The sequence below is a fragment of the Podarcis vaucheri genome (assembly GCF_965113315.1).
Source record: "Podarcis vaucheri genome assembly, chromosome: 2".
NCBI classification, from domain to species: Eukaryota; Metazoa; Chordata; class Lepidosauria; order Squamata; family Lacertidae; genus Podarcis; species Podarcis vaucheri.
Window position 1 is genome coordinate 20,847,615 of NC_138760.1, and position 15,303 is coordinate 20,862,917.

Sequence of the window (15,303 nt, forward strand, 5' to 3'; positions counted from 1 at the left end):
ACTGAGAAGGCCCTCTGCCTGGCTCCCTATAACCTCACTACTCACAGGGACGGAACTGCCAGAAGGCCCTCGGAGCTGGACCTCAGTGTCTGGGCTGAAAGATGGGGGTGGAGACGCTCAGTGCTGTCTTAAGCATATGCAGTGCTGGGGTGCAAAGATCCCCCCCCAGGTTGCCAGTCCCAGGAGTGCAGGAGGGCAGAGCCAGCCAGCCGCATCCGCGTCTCGCTGACTGGGTCCCCCCCGAACTCGTGGCGCAGAGCCGCCCGCAGCAGAAGAACCCACCATGGCACTCCGACCAATGGGTGGGCTCTTCCCCGGACTCAACTCTCGGGCCCTGGACTCTTGGCCTGGCGCCCCTGAGAGCCTGGCACCTGGGTGCCCCGCACCCCTAGCACCTATGGGTAAGATGGCCCTGGAGATGCTCCTTCAGGTATAATTTGTCACCACAAATTGTAGTGATGTCTGTTAACTTGGTTGGCTTCGGAGGGAAATTATACAAGTTTATGGAGGCTACTAGTCCTGATGGCTGTATTTTACAATCAGTTTCAGAGGCAGTGGAGGAAAACACCTTGTATGTGTAATGGCAACTAGGAAGTGTGCTGTTGAATTCCCAGAATAAATAGCCTGTTCCTGTTCCTGGTTCAAATAGCATTGAGATTTTTAAACTCAAATAACTTTCAGCATTTGAAGCAGAGTTTTTTTAAAAAATAAAAAATGCAATCTTTTCACGTTTAATAAAACACTAAAAAAAAGTGTTCCCTTTTATTCAAAGATGTCATAGATAGTCTGCTTCCTATTAGAGCATTATAAAAGTGCTGACACTGTAGCACATTATTTTTGTGGTAAGCTTGCAGACCAAATTCAATTAAAAGGTAAATTGTGAAACTGTAACGCCTTAAAATGTCAATTTTTTTAAGCTTCAGAGGAGGTTCCTTCGCTCTGGGTTTGTTTGTTTTATTGAACATGACCCAAACTCATTTAATGCATTTTTCTTGGTGGAATGCTTGTGTTTTTGCACTACATGAGTTTTATTAAGAGGATCTCCACGAGACAGATTCATTCAACACTTAATTTAATCTCTCACGTTCCCTTTTGTTTTTGCAAACAGCTAATGCACAGGCAACTAGCAGCGTTGTAAATACATTTCTAGCTATAGTGAAACTAATGCAGATGAATTAAGAATGGAAGCAAAACCACAATACCCCATCTCCGTTATTTGTGAAATTGTGCGCATGAAGGGTGGAATTCAACACTGTAGGCTTCCAGTTGTCCCACCTGTACAAGTACTCCAGCTTGCAGATCTCCCACCTCCGTGTGCTGTTCTGGGGGGTTCTCCTGACCCCCTATGGAGCCCATTTTGGGGTGTGTGCAAAGGGAGGAGGGGGTGGGAAGTCACAAGTGGAAATCCTTGAGCAGGGCTTCTGCTGATGGGGGTGGTTAGCTGATTCTCGCCCAGTAAAACCAGGACATCTTCTGTAAATCCATGACTGGAAAACAGGGGCACTTGGGTGGTCTGGGGTTGCTATTCACAGGAGCTGGCAAATTGTATACCCAAACAACAATATGTGGGCACCTACGCTTACCTCATTGTGACTTGTATGCTGGTTGCTGTTTTTGTTTTGTTTTGTTTATTGGCCTTCTCTGAAGACCATCAGTTTGGTTCTTTTGTAGTTCAGTGCTTGACTTGTTCTCTTGATAGTATGATTCCATATTGGCCAGACACCTTCTGGGCCTTACTTGGATACAGAATATATGAAGGCTGCCAAACATGGTGCTCTCCAATGTTGTACACTAAATTTAATCTTAATAACCTTGGGTTACAGACGCTTCAGGTTGCATTTTTTTGGGTTACGGACGTGCCAAAACCTGGAAGTACCAGAAGGGGTTACTTTTGGATTTTGGTGGTTGCGTATGCGCAGAAGCGCTAAATCACACTTTGCACATGCTTAGAAGTGCCGAATCGTGAGTTTGCATACGCAGCTGTCAGGGGTTCAGGAGCAGAGACGCAGAGAAGGGAGGAAGCAGAGAGCGAGGGGGAGGAATCCGAAGGGAAAATGAGTGATGATGACGACCCGAGATCTCCAAGCCTAAGCAGTGAGTCAGAGGACTCCCAAAAGGGAGCCCCAGTGAGCAGAGCAAGGGGGGGGATCCGGGGGGACACCCCAGGAGGAAGGGAACAGAGGAGATTCAGAGAGTAGCAGCTGGAAGTCGGGACCCACGCTCATAACTGAGGGCGGCAGCAGCTGGAAGTCGGGACCCACGCTCAAGACTGAGAGCAGCAGGGAGGAAGGTAGCCAGGCATCGGGTTCCGGAGGCTGTCAGCAGGAGGGAGGGCACGAGTCAGGGGTGGTCACGCCCTCCTCAGAGAGCGAGGCAACGGTTAAGAGGAAAGTAGAGAGTTGGGCGCGCGCGCCAAGTTCAAATGCAGCGGAAGCTGGAGCAGTAAGCAGCCCGGAGAGTGAGCCAGGTCCCAAAGCCCGCCGCAAGGAGGCAGAAGGATCAGGGGGGTCAGCGTCAGAGGAGAGTAGAAGGGAGGAGGCCCAGGGGGGCAGAAGGACCCAGAGACGTAGGGAGAGGCGAAGGAGGTGGAGCAAGGCTAGGGTATTAAGCTGGTGTGCAAGAGGCGGGGACTCAGACGGGTCTTCGCCGACCTAGGGCAGAAGGTGTAGAGCTGCACGCTGCAGTTCGGAAATGAAACCTGTAACTTAATAAAGACTCTTATAAAGTGAACGCTGGCGGACTTGGTCCTATGTGAGCTGGGACTGGGTGGCAGCTCTGACAGCAGCACTGTGGGTTGCGAACATTGTGGGTTGCGAACGTGCTTCCCGCATGGATCACATTCGCAACCAATTGTCCACTGTACTGTACTTCCACAGAGCCTAGGACTTGCTGATCAGAAGGTTGGCGGTTCGAATCCCCGCGACCGGGTGAGCTCCCGTTGCTTGGTCCTTGCTCCTGCCAACCTAGCAGTTCGAAAGCACATGAAAGTGCAAGCAGATAAATAGGTACCGCTCTGGCGGGAAGGTAAACAGTGTTTCCGTGCGCTGCTCTCGTTCACCAGAAGCGGCTTAGTCATGCTGGCCACATGACCTGGAAGCTGTACGCCAGCTCCCTCGGCCAATAAAGCAAGATGAGCACCGCATCCCCAGAGTCGGTCACGACTGGACTTAATGGTCAGGGGTCCTTAAGGTACAAGAACCCTCTGTTGTTTTCCCAGCGTAGCATGGGTTGCTGGCTCCCAGAGTGGGGCAAGTGTGGTGCCCCCTGTTGGACTAGGCAGCTGGAGTGGCGGTGAACGGAGCCCACTTCCAACAGGCTCCTCACCCGCTTCCTCCATCCACCTACCAATTGTGGAGGCACCTGATTTTGCCCAGGGCCACCCCCCATGCTATGCCTCTGTTACAGACTAGAACGGTGGGCTACTGTTCTGAAATTTCTTTCATTCTGATAATTTTGGCCTTTCAGCCTTTAAACTATCCCCTTCTTTTTCTGTTCAATTACCCACATTTCTGCTCAGCAGTTCTGTTTTAGTGCTGTATACGTCTTCCATTTAAAGCATATCCACAATGTTTCAAAGTTGGTTTGAGCCAAACCCAGGTTGGTTGTACATCAACTTTAGAACAATGTGCAAAATCCATTGTGGGATCCATAAAGCAGCCCATGGCAATTATTTGTGCAATCACCCGGCTGCAGTGCACATAGCGTTTGCAATGACTCTGGCCCTTAGATCTCATGAAGTGCACAGTTTCTGGCTAATGAAAAACTCTGTAAGTTTTCTCTGCTCCAACTGAAAAGGAGGGCAAAGAAGTTCTACCCCGGGCTAAAGAGTGCTTTTAACACTTAAAATTCCCCATAGGCAGGAAATCAGTAGAACACATTATGTATTCCAGAGGCACAATTTGTAAATTCATAGTAATTGTTTCAGCAATCTTGTCCATCTGGCATTCTTGGCTAATATCCCAGAATGGACTCTGCCTTCCTTATTCAGCTGGGACCATAGAGTTGATTGTTTGCTCTTCAACAATCAGCAGGAGCATCAGATATGTGACATGAAGTAAATGAAACCGCTCAGATACGTGCCGGCCATTCTGGGTGCAAACGGCCATGGAATGAAATGTAGCAAAACAGAGGCAGGTAAAGGACTTCAAAAATTGTAGCATGGTGATTGCAGAGGAGCCAGGGCCAAGGGGTCTTCAGCACCCCCGATAAAACATTTGAGGGGGCTGCACCCCCAAAGTTAATTCACATTGCTATTCAAATGGTGCATAGGTACCACGTCATGTGATCGATTATGCTGGGCGGGGCTTACCTGGGACCCCCAATATTTTATTTGAGTTGGCACCCCTGGGTGATTGCATACCCGCCAACATTGCTCTGACGAAAATAAATCTGGGACTGTCCCTGGAAAATAGGGACATGATGGATGGGCATGGACTTGTCTGTGGCCACAACAAGGTCTCCAGGGTAGAAGTCCATTACAATGGTACCTCGGGTTAAGTACTTAATTCGTTCCGGAGGTCCGTTCTTAACCTGAAACTGTTCTTAACCTGAAACACCACTTTAGCTAATGGGGCCTCCTGCTGCTGCCGCACCACCAGAGCACGATTTCTGTTCTCATCCTGAAACAAAGTTCTTAACCCAAGGTACTATTTCTGGGTTAGCAGAGTCTGTAACCTGAAGCGTGTGTAACCTGAAGCGTATGTAACCTGAGGTACCACTGTACTTGCAGATGCCATAGGATTGCACTGTTACATCTGAGTAGACATGTGTATGATTGTGGTGTAAGTCCAACAAGTTCAATAGGATGGCAGCCTCTGATAGGGTAATTTTAGATCTCATCATAATATGCATATCAGTCTCTTCTTGTTTCTTTATCTGCTCTGTGTTGTTATAGAAAAGGAATGAAACCAATTTAAAACATGATAAGGATCTGAAACCCCACAAAGCTCCTTTATGCTGGCCAAGCTTACTTCTGACTTACCCAGAGGATAAAATAAGATAAACAGCATGCATTTGAAGGGCTTCTGGATTCTGCTTGCACAAAACATTGCATTTAGTGTAGCAGCTCCACGATTCCCGAGCAGTAAAATCATTCTAGGTTAGGCCAAGTCAGACACAGTTGGCTAGCCGTGGATGCATCAACCTCCTGCCTTTGCTACTGGCTTTGAACTGCAAAAACAAGGGGGTGTCAAGTCACCATGCCTAACTGTGCTTCACGTATTGGGTCAGATGTGCCGGTCTGTTCCAGATTTGCCCAGTGTACTGAAACTCAGCTTTTGCCAGGTTTCATTCTTGTGACACGCAGGGAATAGGAACAGCAGCGCACCCATCTATCTTAGCTTGATTTGATGTCGTGTTTCTGCAAACGCTGCGGAGACTCTTGTCTGCGAGAGACTTGGCTTTCGTTTAGAGCGGCAGCCTAAGGCAAGAGATAGGAGGCTTCTGCGAAATGAAGTGCACACACGGCGATAATACTCTTGTTTCTAGCTCCTACTGGTAGAGTGCCACTTATTGATAACAACAACAACAACAACAACTTCAAAAACCGTGTGGAATTTGGCCTAGACATTGTTAGCCTCAAAGCACACAGAAAAACAGCCTCCTGGACCCCAGTGAGCATTGCCTGATTTTCTTTATACCTCGTTACCTTAACACAAGCTTTCAGGACAGGTTAAACATAGAGCTGTGGCAAGGGCTCTCTGCTTTCCCTATTTTCTTTGAAATTAGGATACCCAACACAGCCAGACAGTTACAAACATTTGCCTTCTTCCTGAACCCTTTCATTTTCTAACTGTTGCTTCTCTGCACCCGTTTTCTGCTTCGTTGCCTTCATTTAATCTTCATTCAATATGGTTTAATTGGCTGGCCCATACAGTTTCGTTTCCTGGGAGATGGAAGTCCTCTTTGCAAGACCCTCCAAGTGTCCTGATTCTCCAGGGACAGTCCCCGATCTACAAAAGCCGTCCCGCTTTCTAATTAGATCCCAGAACATCCTGCTTTTCCTTAAGATGCGCCTATTATCATTGGAGAAATGTTGGAGGGTTTGGAGTTATGTGACCTCCGAGCCAAAGATATAAGAAAATATGCAACCGTTAGAAGACATTGGAAGGGAGCCCTGTACAGTGGTACCTTGGTTTATGAACTTAATCTGTTCCGGAAGTCCGTTGTTAAACCAAAACCATTCTTAAACCGAAGGCACGCTTTCCCTAATGAGGCCTCCCGCCGCCGGTGCCCTTCCACCGTTCAGATTCTTTTCTTAGGTAAAGGTAAAGGTACCCCTGCCCGTACGGGCCAGTTGTGTCCGACTCTAGGGTTGCGTGCTCATCTAGCTCTAGAGGCCGTGAGCCGGCGCCGTCCGAAGACACTTCCGGGTCACGTGGCCAGTGTGACGAAGCTGCAGCTGGCGAGCCAGCACCAGCGCAGCACACGGAAACGCCGTTTACCTTCCCGCTAGAAAGCAGTCCCTATTTATCTACTTGCACTTAGGGGTGCTTTCGAACTGCTAGGTGGGCAGAAGCTGGGACCGAACGACGGGAGCTCACCCCGCCGTGGGGATTCGAACCGCCGACCATACGATCGGCAAGTCCTAGGTGCTGAGGTTTTACCCACAGCGCCACCCACGTCCCAAAGTTCACAAACTGGGGCACTATTTCTGGTTTTGCAGAGTTTGTAAACCGAATCTTTCTTAAACTGGACTGTTCTTAAACCGAGGTATCACTGTATAGGGCTCTATAATGTTTAATGTTTTAGTATGTTTTTATATATGTTGGAAGCCACCCAGAGTGGCTGGGGCAACCCAGTCAGATTGGTGGTATAATAATAATAATAATAATAATAATAATAATAATAATAATAATAATAATACATTCCTAATCTAATCAGAAAAATGTTGCAGGGCATGTTATGTACTTATAGGCAGGATCTCTCACAAAGGACCTCAAACCCTCTTTTTTTTTTTAAAGTGGCCTTCTGAAGCCAATCTACATGATTTCATAATCGTGCAGCCATTTGTGGGACAAAATAAAAGAGATGCATTTCAGAAATAATTTGAATATCTTACTTTGCACAAGAATAGCCACTACTTTGTAGCTCTCCTCTGCACATCACATGATGGGAGAATGAAAATAGAAGAAAACAGGCTGTCTCATTTGAACATTTCCTCCAGTGCAGACAGGAAAATGGCATTTGGATGAAATGTTGTCTACCAAATTCCATTTCTGTAGCTTTATCATGGAGCACAGGCACACAGCATAAATGTTTAATGATTGGGGCCCTCAGCCTGGGAAAACTTTGGCATCCAATATCTGAAAATGTCTCTGATTAGTCATTACTGTCACATTTCAAATTATGCCTGAAAGGAGGCAGAAAGCGGAAATCAACCTTGCTTGTTGCTGTATTATTGCCATCATTAAATACAAAATACTCAGGATATTTTTTCGAGTGGTACAGAGAGGAAGGAAAGAGTCTGAGGCTAACACTCAGCATCCTCCCTTCAGTCTTGCAAATATTTTGCAAACATTTGTCTTTACTCATGCCTTGTGTGTCTCTTTTTTTGGATTATGCTTTCGGATGGACTATTTCCTAACACACCGTTCCTCTGCTAATGATTGAATATTTTGAGCTAATGATGACAAGGTAATATTAGAAAGCCTTGCTTGCCAACCAGTCTGGGAGCTAGCAGACTTTCAGTTATAATTCAGCTGCCTTGGTGCCTGGATTGTAGACAAATGAGCTGCCTTGTGCAGCTGCAAGACGAGAACTGAAGTCGTAGGGGAATGAAATCCAAGATTTGGAGAAGCCAGAAGACAAGAGTAATGATGGGCTAACCTGCCTAGCTTCCATTAGTGCTGGGGCCAGCAATTATAAGAAAAAGTGAAGAATGTTCAGGAAAAACTTATTTATGTTCGGGAAGAAAAACCCCCAAATCCTGGAGTTCTAAATTCACTTGTCACTTTCGCTCCATAACCCCTGCAATTCCCTCCATCGTGAGTTTTCCTTGCTAAGTGATGATGGGAGCACACTTTCTCTCTCTCTTTCTCTGCTTAGTTGCTGTGGCCATAGTTGAGCTCTGTGTGTCTTCTCTCTCATTCTCTTTCCTCTTTCTCATTCTACTTCTGTTCCCACCCCTCTACCTGAAAAAGGGCAAGAACAGTTCTCAGGGTGCCAGAATCCATGGGAAATGTAATTTTCCCTAGCACCCGGGATCTATATGAACATGTCCAAGGGTGCCCTGTGTCTGGGATGCTTCTGTGGCAGTTCCAGGAGTGAGGAACTGGAGAAGTTGGGAGGAATAAGAAGAGGAGTGTGGAGAGATACCTCTCTCCCTCTCTGTTAGTACTACAGAAGCTACTGTAGCTGCAGATAGGAAAGTGAAGAGATGAATTGGGGAGGGACATAATTCTTCTCAGGCTCAGATTAAAATCTGTGCCGGAAAATAATTCTGACGTTATAAAGTTCACTTTATAATGAAGGCAAATTTTACAGATCACCAACACTAACATCCCAAGTGAATGAATTCATCCGGATATGACTTCTCCAGGCAAGATGCAGTACACAATCAAACATAGCATTGACCAGACATGATCTAAGGCAGCAACCGATTTATGTGCATCCAATTGATGCACGACTGTGCAAGTGTGCCTTGTAGCAACCAGGAAGTGGCTGAAAAAGGGGGGAGAATGGAGGGGCATAATGGGGGCAGGGTCGTAATGGGGTGTATGCGTGCTCCGATGCCGTGTATGATGACCTGGAACGCAACTGCTGTGCAAATCAGGTGTTGTCTGTGTTAAGAATTAGAAGTCTTTCTACTCCTGCTTTTATTGCTGTGTCTGGAAATCAGTTCTCTAACAAGGGACAAGGAATCTTGCATTTGCAAACCAGGAATAGATGATGCCGGGTACTGATAGAGCTATTGGTGGGAATATTAGACGTGTCAGAGTTTCATCCTTTGTCATCTTGCTGGGTAGAATGGGTCTTGCAATCATCTACCAATCTGTAAAGGTTTCTAAACTATGTGAAGTCGTATGATTGGGGCTCAGAAGAAGACTCCACCTGTTGATGCTTTCTCCCCGATAACTCTCACAACATCTTGCCTTGAGCTGGGAAAGATGGGAAAGATGGGATTTTATGAGGATCTTATGTGCGGTTTTCTTTGTGGTGCTCTCTCATCCCCATTGGTTTACTGAGAGGTTGAAAGGGAAGAACCCAAGGCTATGAAGTGCATCTGAAAAAGCACTCTTTGCTGCACAAACCAACAATGTTGCTTTAGTAACCTGCTTTTCCTGCATGGCTATTTGCCATGACACACCTTGGCCCCTTTTAAAGTTCTTTGCCTTGGTTTCCATTTGCTGCAATCTATTATATCAGCTTGCAAGCAAAGGGGTAAGGTACCCAGCCACCCGATTAGAGATTTATCCCAGGGTCTCCATATGGTATTTAATATGGAATAAGAGCACACTGTGGAGAAAGGGTCCAGACCTTTACTTGTTATGGTTTCCTCTTTGCAAGGAATATCCAGTAATGTGACCCCACATTTGCATTCTGAAGAGGTGCAGCGCATTCCACAACCCCATAAATATTTTGTCATCTCATTGTACTGCATGGACTGACCAACGCATGTGTGGCTTGTAGGGTTTAGATCAATGATCCTATTGCTGGGTGTGGGTGGGGATCAACTCACTGAAACATTGTTGAGCCTTAACAAAAAAATACCTTGGGAGAGTGATTTGATGCCTTCCATGTGCAACTTTGATAATGGCAGTTCTTACCACAAGAAATATATAGGAGGACAGAGTAAACCAAAGCAAGTGTAGTAAATTAATTTGTTAAACACATTTATTGAATTGTTAACAGTAACCAAACACAACGTATGACCTTTGTAAAACAAGGAACAGAAAAAAATGGATTAATCCCAGTCTTGGCAGTTCCTACTACAGATATGTGATGAGGGGCAAATATTTCAATTTCCTTTATATTTCTTCAGTGATCTATTTACAATACTTATCCCGGTATCTGTCCATTATTAAATAAACAGAAGGATCATGACCCAGAAACAAGTTTCCCTTAACAATCTTCTAGTTCTGCTTTGCCAGTAACCAGTAATGAGAGTGATATTATGAGCGCTTCCCAAGGATTACTTGGCACACAGAACACAAACCCACTTGGATGCCGTAGTGAACCACCATGTATGGTATTTTTTTTCTTTTTAATGGGTGGGGGGATGATGGGAGGGGGAAGAAGGGAGGAGGGGAACAGAGGAGAAATTTCATATGTACAAAGTCTGAAAAGTCTTTGCTTGGTGAGCTACAGTAGTTTCAGGAAAACAGTATCAAAATTGTAATCATGTTATCGGTAAGATCATTGTCTTTTTGCTTTTGTTAGGACCGATCATCTATGAACAAATTTCATCTAGCTGAATTCCCAACTTGGCATCCGTTTATTTTTTCTCTTTTCGTTGCAGCACGTGTGTGTGTGCACGCCATCTATGAAGTACAAAGACTGAATGAGGCTGGGGCATTCTGTATTACGTCAATTCACAGTAGTAGCATTCAACTGAGGTTAGGAGTTCTTCCTGCTTCTGTCGGAATCACTTGAGGAGCCATTCATTTACTGGAAAAGGAACACAACAAGAACAACATCATGTAGGTTTTCCACAGTGGTACCCACTTTTATAAGGGCAGGGGAAGCTCCCACTTGACTAAAGAAGATCACAGAAGTGCCCTGGGAATACAGATCTTAGGTGAGTCATTGAGAAAAGAACACAACTCACCTTGCTCCTGGGAGAAACAGGTAGCCTGCTTGCCCATGGGAAGGCAGCTAAAGCAGTCAACTTCTTTAAACTGCTTTGCTGGAGGGGCCTGTGGTTCCTGCATCTCGGTAAAAGCAGTTTAACGAAACCGTCTACCTGCGCCGTACCTATGTGGTATAAGGGCCAGAGAGCAATGGCGGCTTCACCCAGTGATCAGGTGCAAGTGAAACTGCCACCTGCGGACAAGTGGCAGAGGGGGTCTGGAGTGGTGGCAGTGGTTTCACTCATGATATACCACTGGGTGAAGCTGCCATCACACTTTGGCCCTGGGTGATGTATTGATACATCGGCCAGGCCTATTGTTGAGGCTGCTCAGCTGAGGCACGGCTTTCGCATGCATCAACTGAGGAGCCTCAGCAAAGCCCATTGTGCCTTCGGCTCTAGAGGAGGGGTCTCACCCCCCCTGCTTCTGAGGGCCCAGGTGAGAAGTGTTGGAATCCCAAGGAAGCACGTATTGGACAGCAGTCTCTTTGTAATGGGTGTTGGAGGGGCCATGGCCTTGTGTATAGACTTTTGAGGGGCACAAAGCATCCCACAGTGAGAGGAACACCGGGCTGGGGGTCCCCGCTTCATACCCACCAGGGGCCATCAGCTGCTCGGGCTCCCCCTTCACAGCCCCCAGCCTTGCAAGGCTGCTTTGGGGTGGGGTGGCGGCAGCAGCCACGCACTCTTAGATCCCAGCCACGTGTGAGGCTGGAATCAAGTGGTGCATGGCTACTGGGTCTTCACACTGCCCTTCCCGAGCGGCCTCAGATCCAGGGAAGGAGGCATTAACAGCATGCAACAACTGTGGTACAGTGGTACCTCGGGTTAAGAACTTAATTCATTCTGGAGGGCCGTTCTTAACCTGAAACTGTTCTTAACCTGAGGTACCACTGTAGCTAATGGGGCCACGTGGTTTCTGTTCTCATCCTGAAGCAAAGATCTTAACCCAAGGTACTATTTCTGGGTTAGCGGAGTCTGTAACCTGAAGCGTCTGTAACCCGAGGTACCACTGTATTTGGTGATGGTATCGCTCCAGCAGTTGCAGTGAGCCCTCTTTGTCCTCTGCTGGGCACCCCCTCATGGCATGGAGAAACACTCTGCTGATTAAGAGCACCTTCGTCCATTGCAAAGATCAGGTGCTCCTACTGCCTCCCCTCCCCACTATTTGTAGGGCTGCCATATTTCGAAGGGCAAAAAAAAAAAAAAAAAAAAAAGACAACAGAGGGGTAGCCCAGGGGCTGGCTCAGCTGGGAATCAGGAGCCCTCCCACTCCCCAGCTGAGCTGTGCAAAGGGCCACCCGACTGCTTGCCTGCTACCAAACAAAAAAAACTGGACCTTTCCCCAAGTTTAAAAACCCCAAGATTTTAACCCCCACCAATAGAGGATGTATGGCAACCATTTGCCACTTTGCCAAAGAGTTAAAGCTCCCCCTCCCTGCAGGCTCAATGCGCCTTTGCCCTTCCAGCCCCACTGATGGCAACTGGTGAAAGAAAAAATGAGTCACCAAACTGTGTGATGAAAATCACATCAAGTTTGGCCCGTTGTGTGCTCACGTGAGATTGGTACACAGGAGCCAACTCATGACAAGTAAAAAAACGAAGGTAAAACTTTAGCCTTAGAGTAACACATTGAAGGGAGACAGGGCTTCAGAAAAAGGGATAACGTGTTGTTCGCAGTCTGGAAATATGAAGCTGTCTCCCACTGCACTGCTCCATCTAGCTATATTCTTTGACAGTGACCTTCCAGGATCTCAAACCCATTTCTATGTCCTACTTGAAGATGCCAGGGAGTGAATCTCAGGTTCTAATTGTGAAGTCACTGCTGCTCTGTAAAAAACAACCACTACATGATGCTGGTGACTGCATGATGTGTATATGGGTATAACTGCTACTGTTTAGATCAGACATGAGAACCATAAGTTGTTGGACTACAGGTCCCATCATCCTTGACCATCCACTGTACTCCAATGACATCTAGAAGGCCACAGTACCCCCTAGCCTGGTCTAAATGAATGGGCAGGATCCATATTCACTATTGGTGTGTCAAAACATATACTGTGATTTCTGAAGTATCACTATAGTGAGGTATTTCCTAGTTGCTGACTGGGCTGACACACAGAAGCTCTTCCATGGAAACAGCTGTTATTTCTCCTATCCATATCAAATCATTTGAAATTAGGGACATAAAGAGAGGGTTGCCTGTGGAAGTGGCTAATTCTGGCCATCTGGAGGCAACGGCATACTTTTCTCTGCTACCTCGCTGTTTCTCCAACCTTTAGGCCTCTGATATTTGCTGTTTACACTCTTTCACTCCAATTTGGAGAGAGAATTTCCCACAGTGCGTATTGTGGAGATTCCTCCAGAATAAGTAATTTCCCCTGTGCAGACATTCAGTCGTTCAAGCCCCTTTCGTTTCCAGCTGAAACGCCTTCAGCCCACCACAAGCATCAGACTCTAGCCAGTACTGTCTGGAGTCATTTTACCTTCCTAACATATGCTCGATTTTGCTTAATGTTCCAGGAGTTTGCTTGAAACGTTGAGAGTGTTTTGGAGAGCGATTGTTGATCAGTGGCAGAAGAGCCCATGTGAAGGGGCGTTGAGGACTGGCTGGCTGAAGAAGAGTAATGGGAGCCTGCCTCTCCAAGAAGGCTCTGAAGATGACACCTTAGGGCCCGGAGCCTGATTGTGGGACAGTGAGGAACAGAAGGGTTGAACTGGGAGCTGATAGAAGCAGGAGACTTGAGTGATCAAGGGGGAGAGAGTCAGGAAAAGGTGAGATCCCGAGTGAGATGCTAGAGAAAGGGGCATGCGTAGAGCTTCGTTTCAGCAACACTTTCATTAAGATGAACCAAGGACACTGCTGTACTGTTGTTTTTCTGCTAATAAAAAGCTGATTGCATTCCGTGCCTTCTGTGTGTGTGCTTGCCCTGTGGGCGACCTGGCTCCTTGACAGCTCCTTGACAAGGGGGCATGCAACTGACCTCCCACCAGCGGAGATGATGCTGCTTACTGGGAGGGAGAGGGGTGAGGTGGGGCGGAAGGCTGTCTGTGTGCAGATGCAGAGATAGGAGCACCAGATTGACTTTGCTGGTGCACACGCACAGTGCTGACCTCTCCACCTTTCTCCCTTCCGGTAAACAGCGGCTATTCTGCTGATGGGAGAGGAGTGCACAGCTATTGCCTTTCTTGCCAGCCACTACTAGTCTGGCCAGTTTCTTTGCATGTGAAACGCCCCAGATTCAACCCCATCATCTCCAAATAAAAGTGGAAAATACCTTTTTTTCTCCGTCTGAGAGCTGCTGCTGCTTAAGAGTATTAAAAATCCCTGTGTTACATTGACAAATCAACTCACCTGGTTAAGGCAAGGTCCTGCGCTCCTAAGCCTGGTTGCTGTCAAGGGATGCTACAGAATTATGACAACAAGCATTTAAGAAATGAAAATAATGTTGGGAGCATACCTCTGTACTGTAGTTTCTGTGCTCTATTGTTTGGGCAATCTTTTCCCTGTAAACTAAAGTTGATGTTCGTTCGGATACATCGATTGTTAAGAGGCTGGACTGGTCTGAAGTTGTCGCTCATACTCAGAAAAATCTGTGAAGGCTGATTCTGGCTTAGCAGTCGTAATGAATGCATCTGCACAAACATAAATGGACCCACTTAACACAACAAAATTTACATCCGTTAATATTCAGGAGGAAAAAATACGAGCAAACTTTATAACCCAGGACAGACAATTAGTGATAAGTACCCAGAAAATTTACTGTCTGTGCTCTGTTCCCCTGTCTTCTGTTTTTTGATTTCTGTTGATTATCTGGTAGTGTAATGCAATTGCAACGAAAGCCTGTATACAGTTGTACCTTGGACCTCAAACGCCTTGGCTCCTGAACAAATGGCTGCCAAATGATCGAAACCTGGAAGCAAGTGTTCCAGTTTCTGAATGATTTTCGGAAGCCAAACATCTGGCGCAGCTTCCGATTGGCTGCAGGACGCTCCACATTGGTTTTCAAACAGTTCCAGGAGTTGAATGGACTCCCGGAATGCATTCTGTTCGAGAACCAAGGTAAAACTGTATAGGCAAATTCAGTTTATTTTGCCTTTAATGGAAAGCTTCCCATTATGGCTAGGAAATAATGCTGTAATGCCTCTTAAGGGACCCTTTGTGTAAGCTCCTTTCCCCCTGAGGAGTGTGTTAAATTACTGCCCCCTCCCATATTTCTTTTCTGCCTTTCACTGTGAAAAATTGTTATTGCAAAGAAACAATGGCAAGAAAGCAATAGTTTAATCCCTCACCCCTAGCAGGTGGGGGTGGGGCAGCTGACTTAAGGGCAAAAGCATCATTAATCATTATGCAGGGAGAAATAAAATGGTCTGAGCCTACAGTGAGGAAATTTCAATTCAGGAGAGGGGAACCCCTGGCCAAAGGTTGGATCCAGCCTGCAGTCAGATGTAATCTGCCCCCCCTTCCACTCATCAGTGGTTCAGTGGAGAGCTGCACTTTCCCTCTTGCTCAG

At 46.6% G+C, this 15,303-nt stretch overlaps 1 protein-coding gene and 1 long non-coding RNA gene across 4 annotated transcripts in view; one reads left to right on the forward strand and one right to left on the reverse strand.

Annotated features, from left to right (window-relative positions):
- Positions 1 to 9,812: 9,812 nt before the first annotated feature.
- The window catches only part of CA10 (carbonic anhydrase 10), a 357,102-nt gene continuing 351,611 nt past the window's right edge, over positions 9,813 to 15,303 (reverse strand). For all 3 annotated transcript variants that reach the window (XM_082212776.1, XM_082212777.1, XM_082212778.1), the window contains exons 9-10: positions 14,251 to 14,425; positions 9,813 to 10,608 (exon numbers count right to left, since the gene is read on the reverse strand). In XM_082212776.1, the coding sequence (XP_082068902.1) occupies positions 10,586 to 10,608; positions 14,251 to 14,425 (198 nt within the window). In that variant the 3' untranslated portion in view covers positions 9,813 to 10,585. The remainder of the gene's footprint in view (positions 10,609 to 14,250; positions 14,426 to 15,303) is intronic.
- Positions 10,617 to 13,691, forward strand: LOC309526732. Its single transcript, XR_014216890.1, has 2 exons — positions 10,617 to 10,738; positions 13,313 to 13,691. It is a non-coding gene; the product is annotated as an uncharacterized lncRNA (long non-coding RNA).